Consider the following 21,627-nt stretch of genomic DNA (forward strand, 5'->3'; position numbering starts at 1 on the left):
ACCTGCTTCCTGGGCTGTTCCATGGGCCCATCTCACCCTTACATTTCCTCCAGGACTATCAAAAGTTTGTGAATGAATTAAGGGGACTAGAGAAAGTGGGCAGCTGAGGTTTCCAGAAACAATGCAACAACACTAATATTGTATCATTTCTGAGGGTTTACATTGCCTTTTCATTAAGAATAGCTCAGCTGATGCCTTTTCATAAATACCTCAGCTGATCTTCAGTACCTTCAGACAGAAGTGGTATTATTTTCATTATTTAGACAATGAAACTGAGGTTTAGAAAGCCAAGTTGCTTGCCCAATATCAAGTAAATAAGAGGGCTGAAATTCACATTCAAGTCTTCTGATGCCAAATTCCAGGAATTTCCCAAAGGCATCTCACATTTCTCAAGCTGTGAAATGAATGTGAAGAGAACCATGGAGCTGCCTGAGTGTAAATGCCCTTGAATATCTCATTATTGGGCAAGGAACAATATTCCCTTTAGCTCCTTATAGTGAGACATCACTTCCTACTCTGTAAGGAGCACACTAACGAGTTGACTGCTTCCTGGGGTGGGACTGACCTTTAGGAATAGACAACTAGAACCAAACAAGTTAATGATAAATCCCACTCTCAAAGCCCAGGTAGGATATTTGGTTAATGTGTTCAGCTATGACTTCATTGCCGCAATAATCTCCTATGAGCTTCTGGACAGCAAATTAGCCTTGTATAGCACCAATAAATCAAGTTTCTGTCAGGCATGCTGCTACACACTATATATCCCTTATCATTTAGTACTCATAAAACTTTATCCCTTCTACCCCTGGTCAGTTTGGCTCAGTGGTTAGTGTTAGAGCATCAGCCCATGGATCCAATTGTTGTGGGTACGATTCCAGTCAGGGGCACATACCTGGGTTGCAGATTTTAAACCAGCCCCAGTTAGGGTTGTACAGGAGGCAACCAATCAATGTGTCTCTCTCACATCGATGTCTCTCTCTCTCCCTTGCTCTTTCCCTCTCTCCACCCTTCCCTTCCACTCTCTCTAAAAATCAATTGGGAAAAAAATATCCTCAGGTGAGTATTAAGAAAACAAAACAAAAAGTGATAAAAAAAAAAAAAACTTTATACCTTCTATAAAATGAGAACACTGAGATTTATAGTGTAATTCTTAGAGGACACTGGGTTAATTCCTCTATATCTAAGTTTGATGCCAACTAGTGGAGGATGCTAAAATCTTCTATTACTTGGTACACTTTTAATAGCAACTTATGTTAAATTAGAGGCATTCTCCAATAACTAAAAGTGAACTTCTCAACACCACAAGAGCTCAAAATTTGGTCTTTACAAAAATGCTGATAGGTAAGTATTATTCCTTTTTTACAACCAGAAGATTAAGGTTTTATTAATAAGACTACACAAATAGTTGTGTTGGTCCCAGGATTCAAATCTAGGCCTTAAATTATGGACTGTGTTCCTTCTACTTCCTCCTCAGGGACAGGATACTTGAGTTCTAGATCTGGGTTTGCCACCTATCAGCTGTGTACCGTTGGACAAGTACATCAGTACATCTGGGCCTCAATTTCATTATCTGTAACCTGAGGCACAGATTTACATAATTTCTCAGAGGGTACGTCTAGTTCTGACGCTGGAACAGGACTATCTGGATGGGACTATGATGGTCCAAATCATCAAAAGTCACACAAGATGCACAGTCTTAACAGGTGACCACTGAGAACTATGCTACCTTGGAACTTGGGGATTTTGAAAAATTTCCTGATAGAGCTTTTATTCACTTTGGATGGGAGTGAAACACAGAGGAAATATCCTGGGATTCAAGGCACCTCACCCCGACTCCACCAGTAACATGTAGGAGCTTGATACCAGCACCTAGTCTAGGATTCTGAGGCTCACTCTTACAAAGAATGCCTCCAGCTGAACTACCATAAATCAACGCCTGCCCAAAGCCTCCCGAGAAGTGAAGGAAGGATAAGCGTGGCAAAGAAAGTTCCTGCAAGTTACATATGCCTGGAATGTTTAGACATTTCTCTCTACTCTTCCTAATGTGATATTATCTTGGTAACAAGGGGCAGCTAGTTCTTAGCAGCTATAATAGACTTCTGTTTATTCAGCTACACTGTCTTGCAAATGTCAAAAAATTGTGGATGTCCAGGCATAGGAGGGGTTGAGTCTAAGATGAAGCTCACTGGGCCACCCGGAGCTCCAGCTCCTTAGTGGGCACCCACAGCTCTGCTACCGTCAGCTGTGCTGCCGGCATGAGTCCTTCAAACATGTCTTGAAAGGACCAAGTACTTCTCTGTGCAGCCAAAGTGTATTCGGAAAACCACCATTCCAAGAAGGCATTTCAGGAAAACCTGAGGGAAAACTCTGGAGTCAAATGGCCTAGTTTTGGAGCCTGGACCCATCAGTTACTAACTGTCTGAATGACATGCTACTAATCTGACTCTAAGCCTCTATTCCCTCGACTATGAAGTAGGACAATAATGGCACCTTTTACTGGGTTTTTATAAGAACTGAATCAACATTTAGTGTTAATTTCCATGTTTGGCAAATAGTAAATACCCCACAAATATAAGCTGTCATTATTAATAATAATTCATCAATCTACATCTCCATGCTCAGGTACTAAAACCCTGAACAAAAAAAAATAAAGTAAGGGTGAGCCCAGCTGGTGTGGCTCAGTGGTTGAGCGTCGACCCATGCACCAAGAGGTCACTGGTTCAATTCCCGGTCAGGGCACATGCCCAGGTTGTGAGCCCAATCCCCAGTGGGGGGCATGCAGGAGGCGGCCAATCGATGTTCTCTCTCATCGATGTTTCTATCTATCTCTACCTCTCCCTTCCTCTCTCTCTAAAATCAATAAAGAAAAAAATAATTAAAAAAATAATAAGGTAAGGGTGAGAAGCTCAAATATATACTCTTCCCTGTCCTACCTTCTATTTCCTCTTGTGTTCCACATTTAAATAAAGATATAGACTTCTGATGAACTTTCAGGGAGACCAGGAAAGTCTAGCCTATGAGCAAGGTTCAATTCTACCTGCTTGACCCAAGGGTTATATTTCAAAACCGAGAAGTCCAGTGCAGCACGGAAAAAATTACCTTCTCCCGCTCTTAGGGTTGGAGACGCAGAGGTGGAGGTGGCAGACCGGCGTGGTGTCGACTGGGCAGAGGCAGGTCCACTTGGGTGAAACACATCTTCCACCCCGGACGGTCCAGGCTGGGCAGGCCCAGCTGCACCTGCACACCCAAACAGGTCACTGAGCAGCTCAGAATTGGTGGGAGGAGCCACTGGCGGGGAGAAGTTCTTACTCACTGTAGACCCTTCTAAGCCCAGAAGGTCCACATCCTCGGGGGGTGGAGGGACAGCTGGCTCCTGCTGCTTTTTGCTGGGCTTTTTGGTTCCCTGTTGTTTGTCACCGTTGGCATTGCCATGTGGACTGGAAAGGGTCAGAAGTTCATCGTCTGACTGCTCACTTTCCTGATTCACCAGGGCCGCGTGGTCCTCCTCACAGAATGACTTCTCCGATTTCTGATCTAAGAAAGGCAGTGTGCCAGGAAATGGTTAGTTCCTGGCCACAGCATTGTTGGTGGTGGTTTTTTTTTTATTTTTTTTATAATTTATATATATTCCAGAAAGAGAGAAGCGGCAGCCCTGAGCAAACAATGCTTTCAGACCCTGGCCAGTGGAAGACTTGATGTATTTCACATTACGTTCAATGACCATTTGTCGAACACCTGAGCGCCAGTAGAGCAGAGGGGTGAAGAGCGGAAACTCTGGAGTCAGAACACCTGGGTCTGAATCCCAACCCCACTACTTACTGGCTCTGCGACCCTGAGAAAGTTACTTTACGTCTCAGGGCTTCGTTTCCTCCTCAGCCAAAGGGGGGTAATGAGCGCGACCTAAGTCACGTGGCTGCTGTGAGAACTACATGAGATGGTATACAGGAAGTGCTCAGATCAACAGTAAGCAATAGTACGTTTATATGTTTTCTAATCAATAATAATTATTGTTGTTGTCATTATTATTATCTCCCAGGCGCTATGCTAGGTGCTTTGAAAAACACATTATCTCCCATTTCTTTGCTGACTCCTGTCACTGTCTCTACTCTTCGCGTGGCCTGTGGCTGACAGCAAGGCCTTTCTCCCAGTCTGCAGCCGAAGTGAGCCGCACCCCTCACAAGGGAACAGAGAGAATGTCTCTGCTCAGGACGGTCCTTACGCCGACCCGGAAGGAGCTACTTCCAGTGTAAAATAGGCAGCAGGAAAGAGGCATCTTCTGGGGAAGGATGCTGGTGAGTGACTTTCCAGGCCCCCGCTGAGACGCTCCTCCTACGGGACCTCATATTTAGTGTCAGACAGATCCACATCCCACATTAGGTCCAGATCCACATCCCTGGTCCACAGTTCTGAAAGGCAACAAGCTATGAAAGGGAAAGGGTTTCCTAAGTGTGGTGCAAACTCACTTGGCACAAAAATATGACCAGAGCTGATGTGAAAATATTTTTAGTTTCCATTTATTTCACTCAGAGTCATTCTTTTTATGTTGCATTAGAGAAATGTTCATGTGTGATCACAAGCTGTGGTCGATGTCGCTGGAAGAACTAAGTCATACACGGTGCATGTCCCATGGCAGCTTTCTAAACGCCACACAATTCTGCCTTCCCGAACGCCTCTGGCTCTGCCAAGCTACGAAAAGAAATCGTGCATTTGTGCTAAAACTTACTAAGGAGCCTAACAGGGATGATTTCTAAATTACTTACTGAAATGGCAGTAGAGAGGCAAACGTGAAGTGTTACTGAAAGCCCTTAGGTGAGAAAGGTAAGTTTGGGGGAAACCAGGAGAGAGCTGGGACGCCTACCTGCTATCTAGATTTCCCCGAGTTCTCCTTTTCTCAAATGTCATGGGTCCTATTTCTGAATGTAAGCCTTTCAATTCAAATGGATTCGACGAACGCTTTTTTTCGCCAAAGGCTGCCCCCTGTACAGCCTCCCCAGGGTCGCAGTGGGCCACGCGGCCGTCTTGCCCTCACAGAACAGGCACAGAGATCACTGCTAAGCAACTCAAAGGAACAGGCAGTGGTCCGGCCCTGACGTACAATAAACTCCATGCCTTGCCCAGCTTTTCCACAGCCTATTAAAAATAACCCAACAAAGCCACTCGGGGAGCCAGTCAGGAACCCTGTCCTTGCATGCTGTCTCCCTCGCACCAGTTGCGCGTCTAATAAAATGTGTTGGGTGGTTCCTTTTGATTTCCATCTTGGGTAACCCAAGGACCCCAGTGGGTAACAAGATGGCAGATGGGTATTGATCAGAATGCCAGTGCCAGTCTACTAATGGCAGCCATCTGAAGTATTATGTCAGAAAGATTCTGAAACATCTCCAGGTTCAGCAGAAAAGGGTACCAAGAGCCCGGTCTCTGCCATGGTTGTTAAAGCAAGCAGCAGAGGCACATGGGCAAAGCGTTTGCCCTCCCTGCACCAGGGGAAGCTCAGCTCTGCCCCACTAATGGTTAGAGCCCTCTGGGGGAAATGTCGAATTTTATCGTTTTAGAATATTTAGCTGAGTGTAGGAGAGAGAGTTCATTGTGTGTCAGCAGAGTCAAGGAAGAACCTACAAAATAACGTGCTAATTTGTAAACCCAGGGAAAATGTGATCCAAAATACTGCATCAAGAGAAAAGGTACCCTTCAGCTTAAAATAGCCTTTTACATCCGTCTCAGAGCATTTATGGACTTGAAAGTAGGGAAGCTGCCTGATCTGAAAAAGGAACAAGCCAAGAGAGTGTCAAGTAAGAAGGAATGTGGATGACCTCTAAGTGCTGCTTTACTTTAGGCTGTGTTGAGAACTAACCATTTTTACTAATCATCACCTATCCATGTAACTTAAAGAAAGGCTTAGAAGTACCTTGCCAACAGAGAGAGGAAAAGAAGCCACCTTGCCCAAAGTGCCTGGGGTTGTCTGGAGGGACGTCTATTGGAGCCTGTCCTGCAAGACAAAAGGCCATGCAGCATCAATGAAACACAGGCAATAAGTCAATGTGATAAGAACACTGAGGATTCCTGCTGAAAACAAAACCATCAGGTGACTCCTACCTCCTAAGGCCAGAGTATCTTGATGCTCCTGGTGAGAGGAGAAGAGGATGCTGGGATTGACATCTTTTGTGCAGTAATGTTCCCACGGTGGGGTTAAGTCTATCACTTTATCGTGGGGCTGTAATTCTACATCCAGAGTCACCTGAAATAGCTGAGGATATTTTTCTGGTACATCGCATGCATCCAACTCAGGCCTAAATGGGAAAGTAAAAGAATAAGATCAGTGAGAAACAATGGAACCGGTATGATATTCAGCACAGAAACCACTAGAGGCTCACTGCTAGGTTAACTCTGGAGCAATCATTAACCAGATAAGTTACTTTACCTGTCTGAGCCTCAGTTTCCTAGAGAAAAGAGGAGAATAATGCCTATCCAAAGAATTTGACTACTACTACATGTGAGAGCATTCCAGAAAGCAGGGGTGATATATACAGCCCGTATGCACCAGCACGACCAAATCTGTTATTACAATAGTGAAATAGGCCCAAGGCCACCACCCTGAGCTCTTGAATGTCGACCCTTACCCTGACCCAGCAACTGCAGCTTCAGCCACCCCCGAGTTCTCTAGACCACACTATTATACAACAACTAAGCGTTAGTGCTTGATGCAAGGGGGTCTCTCAGAACCCTGCTTCAGTGCTGTGGCCTGGCATCCATTCTGAAGGGCCATGGCTCATTAACTACCACTGATGAAACTGCCATCCTGTTGAAAACACAAAGGGATACACAGATGCAAAGGATCACAGCACTGATACTTTGTTCCCCTCGTTCCTTCACCTGGAATTTTAGGATCAGAAGTCCCTTCAACCATTTGTGTTCAAGACAAATCAAAACACCAGCCTCCCTGCATTGCTAAGCTACGCTCAACAGTCCTGCAGATTCAGGGACCCTGCGCAGCACTAATGAGCCTTGAGCAACCGCTCCCAGCACCTCCCAGCTGCTCGGATTGAAAAGAGCTTTCGGCCCAAGCAGCACTCACTTGGTGAACTTTAAAACTGTTGTTTCCAGTGGTATGAATCCAGTATGAAACTGAAGCTGGAATATTTGAGTGTTGGTCACCTGAAATACAGGACAGAAGCACATTACAATGTCTCGGTGCAAAGGGAATCAGAGCAAAAGATGATATTTTGAGGAGCCACGCACCTCCAACTGTCTCTAAAGTCTGAACCTTTTTTATGCTGGGAATATTAAATGACCTTCCCAGTTGGAACAGGCGTGGCTTCATTTCTAGCCTCTCCATGAACTCTGCCTGGGTAAGCCATCTCCTCGTCTGCCCCAGTCCCACGTTCTTGCACACGGCCGCACTTGCTCATTCCACTCCTTTCACCCAGCATGCCCTCCTCCAGCCTGATAAACATCCTCCACAGCCTGCCTTGAAAGCTCACAGCCCCTCCACAGCCTTTCCAGGCCACCACTGGCTAAAGCAAATGGCTCCTAATGTAGCCCCTAATCCTACCTCTAATATGGACATTTAAAAAAGTGTGAATTTCCCCTGCTAGGCTAAGTTTTATTCTTTTTTTTTTTTTTTTTATCCTCACCCGAGAACATTTTTTGTTAAGATAGAGTGGGAGGGAGAGAGAGGAAGAAAGAGAGAGAGAAACATCGAAGTGAAAGGGACACATCGAGTGGCTGCCACCTGCATGACCCAACCAGGGCCGGGGACAAACTGCAACTGAGGTACGCGCCCTTAGCGGGAACCGAACCCGGGTCTCTCTGGACCACAGGCTGACGCACTAACTGCTAAGCCAAACCGGCCAGGGCTGTTTTTGTTTTTTCTTGATTGTTTTTTTTAGAAAGAGAGGAAGGGAGAGAGAGATAGAAACATCCATGTGAGAGAGAAACATCCATTGGCTGCCTCCCACACGCCCTCTACTGGGGATTGAGCCCACAACCTGGGCGTGTGCCCTGGACCAGGAACTGAACTGGAACCTGCTGGTCCATGGGACGATGCTCAACCCACTGAGCCCCACCAGCTGGGCTAGGCTAAGTTTTTTAGAGGCAGGGACACAGTCTTATTCTTCTCAGGCCTATACCCCTAGGCAACGACTGGCACAGAGCATGTACTTAGCAAATATTTGATGAAATGCAATGCAATTACTTGTAGTAATATCCAAAAAGTGGCAATCACCCAAATGACCATCAGCTGATGAAGAGATTAATAAAAGGTGGTATACTCGTATAATGGAATATTATCTGGCCACGTAAAGGAATGAAGTACTAATACATGCTATAACATAAACAAACTTCGAGAACATTATGCTAAGTGAAAAGAGCCAGTCACAAAAGATCATATATTGGCCCTGGCCGGTTTGGCTCAGCGGTTAGAGCGTCGGCCTGCGGTCCGGAGAGACCCGGGTTCGGTTCCCGCTAAGGGCATGTACCTAGGTTGCAGTTTGTCCCCGGCCCTGGTCGGTTATGCGGGTGGCAGCCACTTGATGTGTCCCTTTCACATCGATGTTTCTCTCTCTTTCTCTCTGTTCCTCTCTCTCCCTCCCACTCTACCTGAACAAAAAATGGAAAAAATTTCCTCGGGTGAGGATAAAAAAAAACAAACAACAACAACAAAAAAAAACAAAAGATCATATATTGTATGATTTTATTTATATGAAATGTCCAAAGTAGACAAATCCATAAAGACAGAAAGTAGACTAGTGGTTGCCTAGAGGGTGGAGGAGGAGATTGGGCAGTGACTGTTAATGGAAACAGGGTTTCTTGTGGGGGGGTGATGATAATGTTCTGGATTTAGACAGTCCTAATGGTTGTACAATCCTTTGAAAATACTAAAAACAACTACATTATATACTTTAAAGGGGTAAATTTTATGTTATGTGAATTTTATTATAACAAGAAAATTGCAAAAATAGAATCACTTAATCCCACATCCTTAATAGAAATAACCCCCCGCGTGCTGACCCAAATGGGACACTGCAAAAAAGCACAAGCTACTAAAATGCAAGGTTGACTAGAAAGTCTCAGGCTGCCACCTTCTAACAAAGTCTCTGAGTCTCAGTTCCCGCCCCTGTAAATGAAGATGGACATAAGCAATCTTTAACAGTTCCTTCTGATTCTAAAACCATAACACACTCAAGCCCTAAGTGATGTAGAAGAAAGACTGAAATACTCCCACTGAAGGCTCAGAGGAGCTTATGCCATGAAACCATACCTTGGCCTGTAGCCGGCTCCCGATGGTTGACCTCAAGTGATACATGGAAACGACCACATCTCCTTGCACAGTGATGCTCAAGGGAATGAAGATTTTCCCATCTTGGACACGGTATTCTCTTTAAACACACACAGAAACATACATGAAAGAGAGTCCAACTTGGTACAACAGCACAGGTGTAGACCCCTGTGGCTCTGGCCAAGGGACCTGTTGGCCTAGGCCTGGATCCAGGCGCAAACTAGGAGCACAGCCCGTGCCAACTGGGTGCCAACTGGTTCTGCCTTGGGATGGCACTGGTCTGATGCCACGGCCTCTCTCCCCATCCTATTTGGACTTCTAGATAAATGATCACCATCCCTACTTTGCAGATCTCATTTTCTTCAAATACATCTAGCCCTGATATATCAGCCTTTCTATATCTTCAAGTTAATAGTTAAACAGAGATGGAGGGAACAAAAAGTCCAACCGAGATCAGTACAGAAACAGCAATAAAATGCTCTGTGAGGGCCTTGGATACTTATCCTCAAATTCAATCTATTCCAAACTAATTTCACTTCATGTTACCATCCACAGCCTTCTCTCCACACCCCCATCACCTCTCACTGGCAGCTTGCTCTTTCTCAGAGATTCTGGAAGGTCTTTAATTATATCACCATCCACCTAGAAACCTCATTCATCCCTGACTCTTCCTTTATGCTCACCAAATCTCATCCAGGTCACCCCTTTTTTAAGTACCCAGGTCCTCTATCCCATACCAGTGTTTTAACCTTCATTATACCTCATGTTAGTCCCTTAGCTTGTCTCACCATTTGAAAGGGGGCTATGCCATCCCTTGATTTAGTTGTGCTTTTCTATGCTTACCATCTATGATAAACATCTTTTTATAGCAGTCATTTCACAATGACATAGTCCTCATAGGCAGAATATGATCCAACTTACAGAAGAATGGAGCAATTCACAAGAAGAAGTGAAGTATCATGACTTACTTCATTCGTTCAAAGTCTGTGCAGGTTGTATATATTTTGGTTTCTCCAATCAGTACATCACAGTAAGGGCGACATCCATTTCTCTGTTTGTTAAAAAAAGGGACTGGACTGACAGTGATCGACTTGATCGTGAGAGGCTTGAAGTGAGGACGGTAGGGTTTTTCTGCTAGGAGGTCACACATATAGCCCAGGTACCTAAAACAGAAGATTGTCATTCTGTTGGTGCTCACCACACCAGAAGAAAGAAGCCATCGGTCTTTGCTAGGATGTTTGTTTTTGTAAAGTACGAACTTACAATAAAAATGTACAATGCTAATTTATTTAATATGAACTAGCAAAAGAGAATGCAGCCAATAATTTAGGAAAGCTTTGATCTAGGGACGCTGTTGTGCTTCCCCCAAAGAACTGGTGAAGGGGCACTTACTAAATGAAAACGCTGCGGGAGCTTGATTCTAGCTCAATATTTGAACATCTAGTCTTATTTGATCTAGAAGATTAGATTTAGCAGTTAAAGGTTGACAATGGAAAATTTTTACACTGTTATCATCAGAAGCACTTTTAATCCAAAAAAAAAAAAAAAGAGGTAAGGAGATGCAATTTAAGTAAGAGAAAAGAAGAAACTGTAACTAAAGAGAAGATAATAAGTCAATTACCTAAAAAGGTTGTGTGTGTTTTTTAAGTACATGACACCAATGCTGTAGTATCTGCACTTACTCTGCACCTAGAGGACTGACCTCCTGTGGGATGGTGAAAGTCCGATTTCTGGTCGTTTTGCATACAACAATCGAACAGCTGGGCCAGGAGTAGAGTAGAGATTACAGAAAATGAACATAGCACCAACCAGAATTGACGATGCTGCCCGTCCATCCTGCCAAAGAAAATGCATTAACTTGTCATAAACATGGTCCATTCAGCCACTCTCCACAGAGAATGGCTGTACTTGCCATTAAAAGAGAGGAGTTGGGGGTGGGGAGGGAGAGAAGAAAGAAATCCTTTGAACTGGGCATGCCTGTCAGTTCAAAATTGCTTCCTTGAAAACCAAACTCAGTCCCAGCTTTTTAACTCACAAAGCAAAAAGGAAAGACTTATTCTTAGGATGAAACTGACCCTCCCTAACCTAAGAAACCCAACATTATACATTTGATTTGCATATATTCACTGGAAAATAATCTAATCTTCAAAGTAACTTTGGACTTGTGGTTTCAGAACTAACAGTTGAAGTCTCTTGGTTTAGGGCTGGAGGCAGAGTTCACAGGTCAGATAAATACAGCATTTTGGAATATGCTCTGCATATATTTCACATAATATATGCTCCTATATTCATATAAAGTCATACAGAAGACGCTTCACCTGATTCAACCTCATTTAATGGAGGAACATATACAGTGACATTCCTGACAGATGGTGACCAACCTCTTCTAAAACACTGTAAGTGACAGGGAGCTTACTGCAACGTGGAGTAGACCAGTCCAGTTTACAAAGTTCTTCCTTAGACTGCATGTGTTGAGTTGAAGTCTATGCCACTCAATGATCCTCCTTCTTCCTTCTGGGAGGACCAAGAGTAGACTGATTTCTTTCCCCCTGTGACAGCCTTCACATATCTGAAATACCCTCCCTTTCCATCAACACTTTTACTTTCCAATCACATACCCAGTCCGTGATGGTTCATTTATGTATCGACTTGGCTGGGCTAAGGGACGCCCAGACAGCTGGTCAAACATTACTTTGGGGGGTGTCTGCGAGGGGATTCCTGGAGGAGGGAGCATTTGAATCAATAGACTCAGTAAAGAGATGTGCCCTCATCGAAAGGAAGGGGGCATCACCCAATCTTTTGAGGGTGCAAACAACAAAAGGTGAATGAAGGGAAGATTCTCTCTCTTCTTGAGCTGGGACCGCCATCTTCTCCCGCCCTCATACATCAGAGCTCCTGGCCTGGGAACCTTCAGACTCCTGGACTTACACTGGCAGCCCCCGTGGTTGTGAGGCCTTCAGACACAGAGTAAGTTATACTATTGGCTTTCCTTGTTCTCCGGCTTGCAGAGGGCAGCCCCATAACCACGTCGGCCAATTCCTATAATAAATGTCTCTCTCTCTCACACACACACACATACACACATAGATTAGACAGACAGACAGACAGACAGATAAGATAGATAGATAGATAGAAGTACATTGGTTCTGGTTCTCTGGAGAACCCTGACTCCTGACTAATACACAGTCCCTTCAATTCTTCCTCATTTGATAATTCCATTTTAAGAAACATCATCATTTGGCGTACTTCCTCTGAGCAAGACTCCAGTTTTAAAATAACCACCTTAAATGTGCTGCCCAGATGTGAAATGTAAGCTATGACATGTGCTCTAACCAAACTAGAGAGGAAGTATCATCTTCCTTAGTATGGACACAGGACTTTCATTAACATAACCCCAAGCCAAATTAGTTTAAATGCAAGCTAAATCACACCATAAGCTCTGACTGATCTTTTTATCCACTAAAACCCTAGTTCTTCTTCAGATGATGATTAGGCTAATAGACAAGTATATTCAATATTTTAGAATCAGAATTCAAGACTGTATATTTGTCCTGAGTTTAACTTAACATAGTTTCTGTTAAACGACCAACCTCCAAAAACTTTTAAATCAAGATGCATTATATGAGTCTCCCAATCTGAGAAAACGGATACGTTTGATCTCCATATTGCCATAAAAAATGTTAATTAAAAGGGCAACCAAATGCAACCTTGGGAGGCTGCTGATCTATTAATCATCTACCTTTGGAGGCAGATATTCAAACACAATTTCACTAAATGTATAACAACCTAGCCCAAGTTTCTCCACCTTGATTAAAGGAACTGGTAAATATCTTGCAGAAATCCAATAAACCATTTCTACTAACCTATTCGTCTTGTTGCAAAAAGTCCAATTGGCTTGAAATGTGTGTTCATAATGAATAACTTTTTGGTGTTTTTTCTAACAGTTGAAAATCACCTGTGCAAAAATGTACATGAGAATTTCGCCTGAACTGTAACTGTCCAGGACCACTCTCCTGTCTCTTGGAAACTGTCTTTGCTCGCCTGGCACCTCCTCTTCCAGGTCCTTCGTGTTACGTAAGGGATCCATAACTGCTCTCCTAGTGCCTTCGGCACTCTGCCTCAGAATTTAAGTCGAGAGAGTGGATGCTGCTCCATACTGTGAGGCTCTTTTACTCTCTCACTACCTACCAGCTTTGTCTTAGTTATTGCCACTCCCTTTCTAGCTTGACATCGGCTCCCCTGATAAAGGAGCAGAATAAAGGAGTTAAGGTCAGATTATAGTATGTGCCTCAAGCATTTATTGTTGTCCTTATTCCAAGGACATTTTTCTTTTAAAAAGACATTTTTCTCAACCTTAATTTTTTTTAGAATTTAGTCTTCTAGACACTCCTTTAACATGCTTAAGGTGCTTCAATATAGGCCCCCTCCTTTCATCTGCCATGCAGGTCCTTTAACATTTTTCTTAAGTTTTATATTAAAAGTTAAGTATTTGAAGTGGAAGGAAGAAAAAATTGTTCCACTTTTTTCCCCTCTTAGCCAACTGGCTCTCAAGAAGAAGGGGGCGCATCATCAAGTAAAATCTTGGTAACAATATATATACCCTGAAGTTTATAGAAGCAGTGAATAGTTCCAGTATTCATGCTCAGATTCCATTTGTATATTCATTTGTTTATGTTGTCATAAACATATTCATCACTTATTCAAATCCTTCATATCTGGGGTGCATATGTGAAGAAGACACAGTTCTTGCCTGTAAGATGCTCATAGTCTAGTGGGACAATAGGGAACTCACCCATACGATGATGCATGGAATGCCACAGAAGCCATTTAGATACACAGTGGGAATGTCCCCACTGTGAAAATACTCGAGAGTCAAAATGGTTTTACTGAAAATTAGAGTTTTAAACAATAGGTAAGGCCTCCGGAAAAGGGGCTAGAGGAAGGGGCACTATAAAGTCAGTGGTCAGCAAAGTCATCAGTCCTACTGGGAATTGTTGTAAAATACCGTCAATATTTTATGTGACTGTTTATAAGGACATGGGTGTTTTCTTAATTTCATTTGTATTCAAACATAAAACATAAGGAAAGCACAGGGAATATAGTCAGTAATATTGTAATAACTATGCATGGTATCAGATGGGTACTAGACCTATCAGGGTGATCACTACATGTTATATAAATCCCTAATCACTATATGGTATACCTGAAATTAATACAATATTGTATGTCAACTGTAATTGAATAAATACATTGTAATTGAAAAAAGTATATTTTTTAAAAATAAGAAAAAATAAATATTCCAATGTGTTTATGGCAACTTTATTCACGCAAGCTCAATGGCATCTTCACCTCGCACCTACAGCTCTTATTTCTACCTCTTTTATAATACTTAGCACATTCTAGAGGCCCTGTATGATGTGGGGTGTGTACATATCTGCCTCTCACTAATACTCACATTTTAAGGCAAGAATAATAATGTCGCCCTGGCCGGTTTGGCTCAGCGGTTGGAGCGTTGGCCTGTGGTACAGAGAGACCCAGGTTCGGTTCCCGCTAAGGGCATGTACCTCTGTTGCAGTTTGTCCCCGGCCCTGGTTGGTCGTGCGGGTGGCAACCACTCGATGTGTCCCTTCACATTGATGTTTCTCTCTCTCTCTCTCTTCCTCTCTCTCCCTCCCGCTCTGTCTGAACAAAAAAAAAAAAAAAAGAATAATAATGTCATTCCTCATTTTTATATCCTTCAGATCATCTAATTCCTAAGCAGCATATCAATAAATGATCATTCAGCTTAAGGGCTACGTGCTCATCAGTCTGCACAGGGCCAGCTGTCTGTGACCTAACTCTACCAAACAACCACAGACAATGACAACAACAAAGGTCACTCACCAAGCAGTGGACAACACAGACGTTCTTGGGGTTCTGTAGTAGCCAGTTATACATATTCCGACACACAGCAAAGAGGTTGTGCAGACTGGGGGCCTGCCTCACGGGCCAACTGCATTCTGAAACCTGCGGGAGCACAGTAAAAGGAAATGACTCCCTGTAGCGACTTCCTCGCCATCAGCAGGTACAACACCGAACCACTGCTTCTGGAAGTGATACTCGATCCTCTGTTAATACAGCCAGGAACAGCTGAGAACAGTCCATTCACAGAAAGAAGAGTTCTTTAATCCAGCAATCTTTTTTCATTAAAAAATTCTTTATCCATCATCAGGGTATGAAAACACATTTTAAAATACATTTTAAAATACATTTTAAATTCAGCGAGACCTTTTAAACTACATATTTGGATTTTTTTTTTATTATTATTCTGTGAGGTTATCCAAAATTTTATTTCAATTAGCAATAATTTCGTCGCAGATATATTTCATTGTCTCTAATACTACCCATGGCACAAAGCTCCAAATTTAATTTCTACTAAGTACAAAATGTTTTGACCTGCCTACTAGATGTTTAATTATAGGTTTATCTTATAAATCCTGCACTATTTTTAACTTTATACCAGCTCTCATGAGTACATGAAAAGTGCAGCTGTGTAAGCCAAACCTTGTACAAGGTTCTTATTTCTCTCTTTTAATGAAGGACCCACAACTCCATGGGACCAACCTTCAGCAACGTTATTAACCTGACACACATACTCATTTACCACATTGCAGAGCGCTGACTGTTCTGCTCGGCTCTGATCTGTACAGCAATCATGTAAGACAGGCACTGATCTGCTCCGCTTTGTGCAGATGCGAAAAGGACTCTCAGAGGTTGTCTTATCTAAAATCACACTGCTGGCCGGTACCAGCACTGCAACTTGGTCTTCTGACTAGAAATCATTGTGCGACAACAGTGTAATGGTTGAGGTTGTTACTTCCCTCAAAATACTAGGCATCAGCCTCAATTGATTAGATATTCACTAATATGACTAATGAATACTAAAGAGAAGCTTAGACTAGGGCAAACTTTGTGACCTCTTTAAGCCTTTCTTTTTTTCTTTTACTTCTTATTGAGTTTGTTGGAGTGACATTGGTTAATAAAATTATATACAAGCCTTTCTTCGTAAAATGTGGTAAATGATACCTACCTACCTACCTGACACGGTTGGGGGTACTACATGAGAATGTATTTCAAGGGCTTAGCTCAGTACCTGACACACAAAGTGATCAATAAATGTAGCTATTAATATTGTTGTGTCAGGTAACTTGCCAGTGCAAAGCCCTGAGGTCAGATAGAGCCAAAAATGCTTGAAAAAAAAAAAAGAATGAAACCCTGTATGGCAAAAGTGTAGACGGAAGGAGGTCAGCTCATACATACAAGGCCTTGATAGGAGCTGGGAGAAGTATTTTTCTTAAAAAGAGTGACTCTCAGACCTGCATTTTCCAAAGAATCCTCAAGACCCAACACAGGAAATAGATGTGGATGACGTGAGAGTAGTCAGAGAGACCAGTAAGGGGCTGCTGGGGATACAAATGAGGACTGGGGGTGGCCAAGGCTTTGACAGCAGCAGCGGGGAGCAAAAGGCTTCCAGGATTGAGAAGTAAAGAGGAAGGTGGTGACTTGGGGTGGTGAACACACAATATAATATAGAGATGATGTATTATAGAATTGTACCGCTGACACCTACATACTATTTTTAACTAATGCCACGCCAATAAATTCAATTAAAAAGAAGAGGAAGTGGAATACCTATACACAGAGCAGGGGACTGGTCCCGTGGCGGCAGTGCAGAGTGCGAAGGGGTGTACTTAAGAGCGCAATGGGGGGAAGAGCCAAGGATGATGCCAGGCTTCCAGCGTGAATGGCTGGATAAAAGAACGGGGCCCTGGCCAGTTCGGCTCAGTGGTTAGATTGTTGCCCCACAGACCGAAGGGTCATGGGTTCAATTCCTGGTCAAGGGCACATACCTGGATTGCAGGTTAGATCCCCAGCCCTGGTTGGTGTTATGCGGGAGGCAACCAATGGATGTGTCTCCCTCACATGGATGTTTCTCTCTCTGTCTCTCTCCCCCACCCTCCCTTCCACTCTCTCTAAAAAAAAAAAAAAAAAAATCAATGAAAAAATATCCTCAGGTGAGGATTAACAACAACAACAAAAAGAATGGGAGCGGGTGCCTTTTGCTGTGTAAGGAATTCTGAAGAAAGAATAGGTTTTGTGTGGTGTCATCAGAAAGTACTCCACACCACCAGTACCACTGGCCCAAGAAAACCCAGATGTCTCCAATTCTTACCATTGAACAGTGGAGCAGGGAAGTAGGAGCCAGCTGTTTGCTTTGGCCTTTTCTGGAAACCAGATAATAACCACTCAAAAAATAAATGGAAAATTATATGTGGTCTCCGTAAAGCTGACATCTGAAAGCAAACGCGTGATGGTTCTCTCTGGGGCATTCTTTTCTGTCAATTTGTAGCTTTTTTCCTACATGATGATTATGGGGTAGTGGCAGGGATTACCCATTCTTCTATATCTTTGGGAATGACAGATGTGGTTTATTAAACAAAGTAGCTGAAATGCTCAACATAGCTAACAAATAACGGAGGGTCACGCAGGATCGGGCCTTTGTTGATTTAAACTCCGTAACACACTGTCCCTGTCACCCAACATGATTCAGAGTTGTTTCTGGCCCATTTTTTATCCCCCTAATAGGCTCCCATTGATGTCATCTTACAGAATGGAGATGATATACTGATTTTAAAAAAAATAACTGGGAGGATAAATTTTGCCATCAGAGGAATTACAAAATGTACATTTGTATCAGCTGCTTCCTGTCCCCAGTTTTTTTTCTTCCCTGGTAAAGCTCTATTCATCATTCAAAACCCAAGTTCAAGTGCTCTCCTGCCTCTAGCACACCCGCAGGCAGAAACGTTTAGTAGGAAAGGTTTAGTCGACATCTTCTTTGGACCCAGGCCCCTGTCCATGTTCATCTTGGGCAACCCATAGAAGAGCAACATGTGTAAGCCCACAGGCTGAGTTGTCTCCTTGGCTTTACCACTTACCACCTAATTAAACTTGCTAGCCTTTCTAAGCTTCAATTCTCTTTTGTGTAAAGTGAAAATGGGCATTACAAATTGTTGTGAGAATTTAGCAGCACAATGAAGTAAACAGTAAGCGCCAGTTTATTATCAAGCTGTATTCAAATTAGCTGTTTATGTTTGTCTCCCGTCTAGACACTAAGTTCCACAAGAAGAGACCATAACTGACTCATCTTTGCAACCCGAATCCAGTGTGCATGGGCTAGTTGAATGGCAGGTGCTCAGTCGGTATTTGCTGAGTGAATGAATGAGCGAAAAAATGAGCCCCATTTGGCAATCTCTTCTTATACTAAGATTTGTTTCCATGTGCAATATTTGGGGGAAGAAACGGGTGAATCCATTTTGTTGTTTCTTTAGATCGCAACTATGTAAAAGTGTAGGAAATTTGTTTTCCCAGGCAATATTTTAAACCTTTTAGAAAATGTATGTCACCCACACAAACACTGTCACTATCTATGATGAGTCTCAGCTAAAAGTTGGCCAAATTATTCTTAGCACAATAGGCTAATAGCTCCAGAATAATTAAATCAATCAAGTAAATAATATCAATTTAAAGTGCCCTATAATTACATATTTACTTGATATATAATTGTACATCATTAAGCAAACATACAATTAGAATTTTTTAAAAGCATGTGCTCTGTCTAAAGGGGAAAAAACACTGAAGCATGAACAAATGCAAAACATTTTTAAAAGGAGTTCCATCACTGCAGGTTATTTTTCTCCTCTCTCTCTCTTTCTCTGGGGTTCACAGTTTCGTGCAGTCAACACTGTCTTAGGGCAAGTGACACTCCACTGTGTCATCTCCAGCCCCTTTGAACACCTCCCGGGTGTTCCGAGAACACCATAAGGATTACAAGGCTGCCATGGTGCCACCCAGTGGGAAAAGAGGCCAAAACAGAACCCGGGCTGGGTGCCACGCAGTTTTCATTTGTCTGTTGCCCAAACACGAGATAAGATGGCACACGCATCCTGTCTGCAGAGCAGCACAGCAGAAGATGCTGCGGAAAGTCAGGCTGAAGAGCCATATCTGGCGTTTTCAGAATCTGAAGCCATTTCTGGAGGACGGATATTTCGGGCAATCCTCGACTGTGGCATGTTATTATCACCCGTGTTAGTCACGGCTACCACTGACTGAACGCTTACTCTGCATCAGACACTGCTATCAACTTCATTTCTTAAGCAAACCTAGAGAAAATGTTCTAAGTGTTGGTGAGCCAGGTATTCCTGTGGTCATCCCCATTTTATACAGGAGACAGCTGAGTCTCCAGCGATGGACAGTAACTTGCCCAGGAAGAGGAACAGCTGAGACAGGAACCTAGGGTAATTTCTAAGGTTTCAAATGTATGTGTATTATATACACTTTACCTCAATGAAATAGTAAATGTGTGTGCTTTCTATTATACCATGCTGTCTAATGAATATTTACTACAATTCCATCTTACATTAGTGCGGCTGCATGGAATGGCCATAATTGACCACATTTAGGACATTCAATTCCCCGAAGCGCACCGAGCTCCAGTGCGGGGCTCCCTTTCGGCCCCGTCCTGTCCGCACACTGATGCACGCTGGCAGGGGGCAAGATGAAGCCTCGCCCCTCCATGGCGACCCCTCACCACCCAGCAAAACAAAGCAGAAACAATGGGAGCTTTGGTGAACTCTGGAAGGAAAAGGAAAAGGTTTGCCTACAAAAAATCATGACCTCTTAAAGAAGCCCAAATTGATCATGTGTTTCCTAAAAATCAAGTTGTTTTCAAAAGGGAAGAAATCCTACCAGACCCTGTGGTTTGGAAAGAGTCAAAACAAAGGGAGAGTCTAAAAGAAGTAGCTGGGTTATCTTTCCATGCTACTAACAGCTGTCTTCCTTCCTGGTTGGGCAGAGGTAGGCAGCTCAAAGAGGCACTAAAAAGGCATTAGTCAGGCCCTGGCCTGTTTGGCTCAGGGTTGGAGCGTCGGCCTGCGGTCCCCAGAGACCCGGGTTCGATTCCCACTAAGGGCATGTACCTCGGTTGCGGTTTGTCCCCGGCCCTGGTTGGGTTGTGCGGGTGGCAGCCACTCGATGTGTCCCTTTCACATCGATGTCTCTCTCTCTCTCTCTCTGTCTCTCTCTCTCTCTCTCTCTCTCTCTCTCTCTCTTTCTCTCCCTCCCACTCTATCTGAACAAAATATCCAAAAATGTCCTCAGGTGAGGATAAAAAAAAGGCATTAGTCAGGCTGGTAGACCTTTAGAGCCAGGCTAGATCGGCTGGCCGTTTATCCCGGGTCCCGTTTACTGATAATAGCAGACTGGGTAAAGCAGTGGTTCTTGCTATTCTGGGGCACAGCTATAAACCATCTGTGCAGAAACTCAACCAGTGTACACACAAATATATACCCGGAGTGAATGGGTACAGTGTTTATTTGGGGGATGATGAAGGAAAGGTGTATGTATACATAGTGGTGAGGAGAACACAACTTGGTGAGTGTATTTAATGCCACCAATTAGTACACATACAAAAGGTTAAAATGATATGTTTATGCCATGCATATTTTTCCACAATTATAATTTAAAAACTGAAGTGGAAGCAGATGCTTAAACTCTCTGATGCCCATCCATGCATCTAAATACACAGTGGACCCCTGTCTTTTGAACTCAGACGAAGAACATCTGGTTTAGATGATGCATCTCATTCGTTTCCAGGACTCTACTGTCAGCGTTGGTACTTTTTACTTCCGTAAGGCGGGTACTGGCTTAGAAGGGTTAAACACTGGCCTTTAGTGGCTCCTCTGTAGTTCTCAAAGGTATTCCAGCACCTCACTTCAAATGTAGGACCAACAGCTTCCACGGGCTGTTTTGAGGCGAACCTTCTGCTAATAAGACTAAACAGAGTCCTCTTTTAACTTTCTGTTACATAGGCAAACACTAAGAAAACTGCTTTTTGATTATTGCATATAATTCCTGTCAACCCATATGATTTCTAAGCATGAAAGCTAATAAAAATGTAGAATGACACCCCTAAGCAAATAAAGTCCTCCTAGAAACAGCTAGTCTTTGCCCCTACCACCCGCATCCCCAAACACACATCACGGAATAAAAATGTAACGTGACTGAGTTCAGGTTTTAAGACACAAAGAGAAAGAAAGAGCTGGATGCCTGTGAGTCGACAAATAAAACTAATCTCCTGTTCAGTCTTTTCCAACACTGGTATTTATGGACTTCCCTGCCATATATACTTATTAAAATGATATTTAATTGCAGACCTAGCTCTCCACTGACCTAAAAAGAGGAAGAAATGGTTCTAGTCTTCAGGAACTGGAAGGTGAGAACTAAGAACTTTTCTAAGCAATGCAAAAACAAGCAAGTAA

The 21,627-nt window shown here is 43.2% G+C and overlaps 1 protein-coding gene across 2 annotated transcripts in view; it reads right to left on the bottom strand.

The window, feature by feature from the left end:
• Positions 1 to 21,627, bottom strand: part of DNAJC6 (DnaJ heat shock protein family (Hsp40) member C6) — a 128,994-nt gene that overhangs the window by 17,546 nt on the left and 89,821 nt on the right. For both annotated transcript variants that reach the window (XM_036257429.1, XM_036257431.1), the window contains exons 5-12: positions 15,155 to 15,277; positions 10,974 to 11,107; positions 10,240 to 10,434; positions 9,254 to 9,371; positions 7,070 to 7,149; positions 6,091 to 6,284; positions 5,903 to 5,983; positions 3,100 to 3,534 (exon numbers count right to left, since the gene is read on the bottom strand). In XM_036257429.1, coding sequence (XP_036113322.1) covers positions 3,100 to 3,534; positions 5,903 to 5,983; positions 6,091 to 6,284; positions 7,070 to 7,149; positions 9,254 to 9,371; positions 10,240 to 10,434; positions 10,974 to 11,107; positions 15,155 to 15,277 — 1,360 coding nt within the window. The remainder of the gene's footprint in view (positions 1 to 3,099; positions 3,535 to 5,902; positions 5,984 to 6,090; positions 6,285 to 7,069; positions 7,150 to 9,253; positions 9,372 to 10,239; positions 10,435 to 10,973; positions 11,108 to 15,154; positions 15,278 to 21,627) is intronic.

Source organism: Molossus molossus, unplaced genomic scaffold, assembly GCF_014108415.1.
Source record: "Molossus molossus isolate mMolMol1 unplaced genomic scaffold, mMolMol1.p scaffold_m16_p_12, whole genome shotgun sequence".
NCBI lineage: Eukaryota > Metazoa > Chordata > Mammalia > Chiroptera > Molossidae > Molossus > Molossus molossus.